The 4,737-nt window shown below is 45.5% G+C and overlaps 1 protein-coding gene across 1 annotated transcript in view; it reads right to left on the bottom strand.

The window, feature by feature from the left end:
- LOC112238823 (ryanodine receptor 3-like) overlaps window positions 1–4,737 on the bottom strand; it is a gene marked incomplete at its 3' end in the record, with an annotated part of 89,806 nt that overhangs the window by 71,016 nt on the left and 14,053 nt on the right. Inside the window, 3 exon segments of the mRNA XM_042300538.1 lie at window positions 1,567–1,679; window positions 3,394–3,472; window positions 4,489–4,563. Coding sequence (XP_042156472.1) covers window positions 1,567–1,679; window positions 3,394–3,472; window positions 4,489–4,563 — 267 coding nt within the window.

Genomic DNA, 4,737 nt, shown 5'->3' with positions numbered 1-4,737 from the left:
TCTGCCGCTGTGTACTCTCTGTTTAGGGCCAAATAGCATTCTAGTTTGCTCTGTTTTTGTGAATTCTTTCCAATGTGTCAAGTAATTACCTTTTTTTTCTCGTGATTTGGTTGGGTCTAATTGTGTTGCTGTCCTGGGGCTCTGTGGGGTTATCTTTGTGTTTGTGAACAGAGCCCCAGGACCAGCTTACTTAGGGGGCTCTTCTCCAGGTGTCATCTCTCTGTAAGTGATGACTTTGTTATGGAAGGTTTGGTAATCATTGTCAGCTCATCAGCCAGATAAATGCCACTGGTTGTCCTGGGCTGAGGGGTTCAAGACTTGACAACTGTTTTTACAGGACTATTTCAAGTGGATTGATGTGATGTGGGATCTGTTTGTCCTGTCTTGCATTACCTAGCCAGGTCTCAGATCTGTTTGTGCTGTCTTGTCATTACCTAGCCAGGTCTCAGATCAGTTTGTGCTGTCTTGTCACTCCTCCGGTCAGCACTGAGGTCAGTGAGGCACATAATCCGTCCAAAACACACATCATTTCCCCCCCCACTTGGACTTTCAATCCTTCCCCAGTGGTCTCTAACAGGGAGGTAGGCCCGGCGCTACAGATATTCAGATATTAAAACGACTTGGCATGGAAATAAATCAACCCAGCAGAAATACAGACCAACAAGTGAAAAACTGGAAGGGAAAACAAATATAGGAGATGGAGAAATGAGCAATGATCCACAGTCTGTGAACTGAACAACAGATTTAATGTTCTCTGTCTAACTCAAAACAAACCGTCTGAACCAAAGTACAAGCAATAGCATGTTGATATTGTCTGTAAGGAGTTGAGAGTATATTGCCAGCGTGACAATCTGTTCAGGCTTTAGCCAACTTGTTGTCTGGGGAAGGCAGCAATAAAACACTGTTGAAAACAGAAACAGTCGGGTAGCTAGACTAGACGGTATTTATGAGAGTTTTTAGGATCGATGTGGTTCTCATTGCTGTTTTATCCCTTTATGTGTTGCGAAACTGCCTCTGGCCATATGAGAGGCTGTGAGTAGTTAGAGGAACTTAAAACCACATAATTATTTTCACACCTACCTTCACACCTACCTTCACAACTACCTTCACACCCACCTTCACACCCACCTTCACGCCTACCTTCACACCCACTTTCTCACCTACCTTCACACCTACCTTCACACCCACCTTCACACCTACCTTCACACCCACCTTCACACCTACCTCCACACCTACCTTCACACCCACCTTCACACCCACCTTCACACCTACCTTCACACCTATCTTCACACCCACCTTCACACCTACCTTCACACCCACCTTCACACCTACCTTCACACCTACCTTCACACCCACCTTCACACCCACCTTCACACCTACCTTCACACCTATCTTCACACCCACCTTCACACCTACCTTCACACCCACCTTCACACCTACCTTCACACCTACCTTCACACCTACTGAAAGGTGACAATGGGCTGCAAATAGTGTTCAATTTGGGTCTCACAGGTAACTCTCTGTGGACGGATTGATTAGTTTACTGGTTGATTGATAGATACTCACCAGGTACCTCTCTGTGGACACGCTGACCAGGATGAGGTCGTCTCCGATACGGACCTTCTCTCCCTCTGACCTCTGCTTGGACGCAGGATGGATGGTCCACCAACATGCCTCTCCTGGAGAGACAGACGACAGGCCTTGGATGAGACTATCATAGTCTCTTGTGACAGACGACAGGCCTTGGATGAGACTATCATAGTCTCTTGTGACAGACGACAAGCCTTGGATGAGACTATCATAGTCTCTTGTGAAAGACGACAGGCCTTGGATGAGACTATCACAGTCTCTTGTGACAGACTATCACGGTCTCTTGTGACAGACTATCATAGTCTCTTGTGACAGACTATCATAGTCTCTTGTGACAGACTATCATAGTCTCTTGTGACAGACTATCACAGTCTCTTGTGACAGACTATCACAGTCTCTTGTGACAGACTATCACAGTCTCTTGTGACAGACTATCACAGTCTCTTGTGACAGACTATCACAGTCTCTTGTGACAGACTATCACAGTCTCTTGTGACAGACTATCACAGTCTCTTGTGACAGACTATCACAGTCTCTTGTGACAGACTATCATAGTCTCTTGTGACAGACTATCATAGTCTCTTGTGACAGACCATCACAGTCTCTTGTGACAGACTATCACAGTCTCTTGTGACAGACTGTTAACATAGTTGCTAGCCAGTGCACTCACAATGTGGTTCTAAGATTACAATAACACTATGGTAACTATGGTAACAAATAATTTGTAACTTCATAAGGATATGAAAAATATAAAAATATAAAGAAATAGGAGTCTCCCATTGAAATACAAATGCACACTCAAATATTTCACTGGCATGTACATTTCTTGCATTTAATTGGCGGTCCATAGTCCACTTATACATACAGTGTTGTTAGTATATAAATATTTGCTGCTCAGTACATTTTGAAGTCTTCGAATATCAAAGATCAACAGTTTCAAAGCCAGGCAACAGACAGACTCAAGGCAACCATTTTGTCTGCTCTTAACGTCCTCACGTTGATATAGTGCCTCTATTATGGGGGCCACAGCACATTTAAATAGCAAGGTCAGCTATTAATATGGAAACCAGTCTGCACGTCTCGTAGAGTCACAGGTAGCCCTTGAAAATCACAGATCTTTACACCTGCACCCGTATACTCAGATTTGGAAACTGATAAGGTCTTAAATTGGAACGCAGTGGCTGTTCAGTAACTATACATGACGTCAGAGCCCAGTGGCTGTTCAGTAACTATACATGACGTCAGAGCTCAGTGGCTGTACAGTAACATGCTATACATGACGTCAGAGCTCAGTGGCTGTTCAGTAACTATACATGACGTCAGAGCCCAGTGGCTGTTCAGTAACTATACATGACGTCAGAGCTCAGTGGCTGTTCAGTAACATGCTATACATGACGTCAGAGCTCAGTGGCTGTTCAGTAACTATACATGACGTCAGAGCTCAGTGGCTGTTCAGTAACTATACATGACGTCAGAGCTCAGTGGCTGTACAGTAACAGTAACATGCTATACATGACGTCAGAGCTCATGGTCTCCGCTTCACAGCGTTGTATGGATTTGGGAAGGACCCACAGAATTTTTTCTCCTTCTCCTTTAAATAAATTATTTAATCTCAAGGGAGGACGACCTAAAATGACTATTCAGAAAAAGCTCTATACCATTAGAGCAAGGCTGTGTGTAATATAAATGGTACCTAACACCATTAGATGTAGATACAGGGAGCAAGGCTGTGTGTAATATAAATGGTACCTAACACCATTAGATGTAGATACAGGGAGCAAGGCTGTGTGTAATAAATCTTACCTATTGAATCTTCTTGTAATCCCACGTCAAATGACAGTTTGTCTGTCAACGACCTCGATGTCTTCAAGCAGGTCAGGTACTGTTGAGAAGCCACACAGTATGAAATTGCGAGAAGGTAGGAAAGAAAACAATTGATGAAATGTATTTACATATTTCATGATTAATTTCTATCATTTGCATTTACAGTATATATATATATACTTTTCAATTATTTCATAATATAAACTGTTAAATAATTTCAAATTGTGTGCAAATCTCAAGCCATTGGGCGTGCTATCTTTAGAGCTTCTGCATTCTAATGTTTAGGTAATACAGTCTGGTCTGGTGACCTTTTCATTTAACACCTATCCACTGATAATACAGCTCTGGTACTGCTAAAGCTTTCACAGATGTTGGTCCTCAGTCACTGGAGCTCCTCAGTCACTGGAGCTCCTCAGTCACTGGAGCTCCTCAGTCACTGGAGCTCCTCAGTCAATGGAGCTCCTCAGTCACTGGAGCTCCTCAGTCACTGGAGCTCCTCAGTCACTGGAGCTCCTCAGTCAATGGAGCTCCTCAGTCACTGGAGCTCCTCAGTCACTGGAGCTCATCAGTCACTGGAGCTCCTCGGTCACTGGAGCTCCTCAGTCACTGGAGCTCCTCAGTCACTGGAGCTCCTCAGTCACTGGAGCTCCTCAGTCACTGGAGCTCATCAGTCACTGGAGCTCCCCGGTCACTGGAGCTCATCGGTCACTGGAGCTCCTCAGTCACTGGAGCTCCTCAGTCACTGGAGCTCCTCAGTCACTGGAGCTCCTCAGTCACTGGAGCTCATCAGTCACTGGAGCTCCTCGGTCACTGGAGCTCATCGGTCACTGTAGCTCCTCGGTCACTGGAGCTCATCGGTCACTGGAGCTCCTCAGTCACTGGAGCTCCTCAGTAAAATGTTTGTAGTTGTTAAAACGTATGTCCCACATGGCACTCTATTCTAATTAAAGTACACAACTTTTTACAAGAGCCCTATGGGGCCTGGTCAAAAGTAGTGCACTATAAAGTGAATAGGGTGCCGTGTGGGCCACTGTGAGTATGAGGGTCAGGGTGGCAGATGTTCCACATGCTCACCATTCCGCTGAAGGAGTGGCGTAGGAGGATGGCGTGACCATACAGCAGGGTCCGGTGTCCACCCCCCTGGGCCGCCTAGGAAGGAGGAGAGAAGAGTGGAGGGTAGGGGAAGGGAGGAGAGGGGAGGAAGAGGAGGGAGGGAGGCAGGGAGGGAGAGAGGAAACAACTCAGGAGGATAAGAGTCTGGGTGTTGCATCTCAATAGTCTAACGTAGAATCCTCCCCTCGTCTCCTTTCCTTCATCTGCACT

The sequence above is a fragment of the Oncorhynchus tshawytscha genome, linkage group LG18, assembly GCF_018296145.1.
Source record: "Oncorhynchus tshawytscha isolate Ot180627B linkage group LG18, Otsh_v2.0, whole genome shotgun sequence".
NCBI lineage: Eukaryota > Metazoa > Chordata > Actinopteri > Salmoniformes > Salmonidae > Oncorhynchus > Oncorhynchus tshawytscha.
This window is presented reverse-complemented; position numbering and strand designations above follow the sequence as displayed.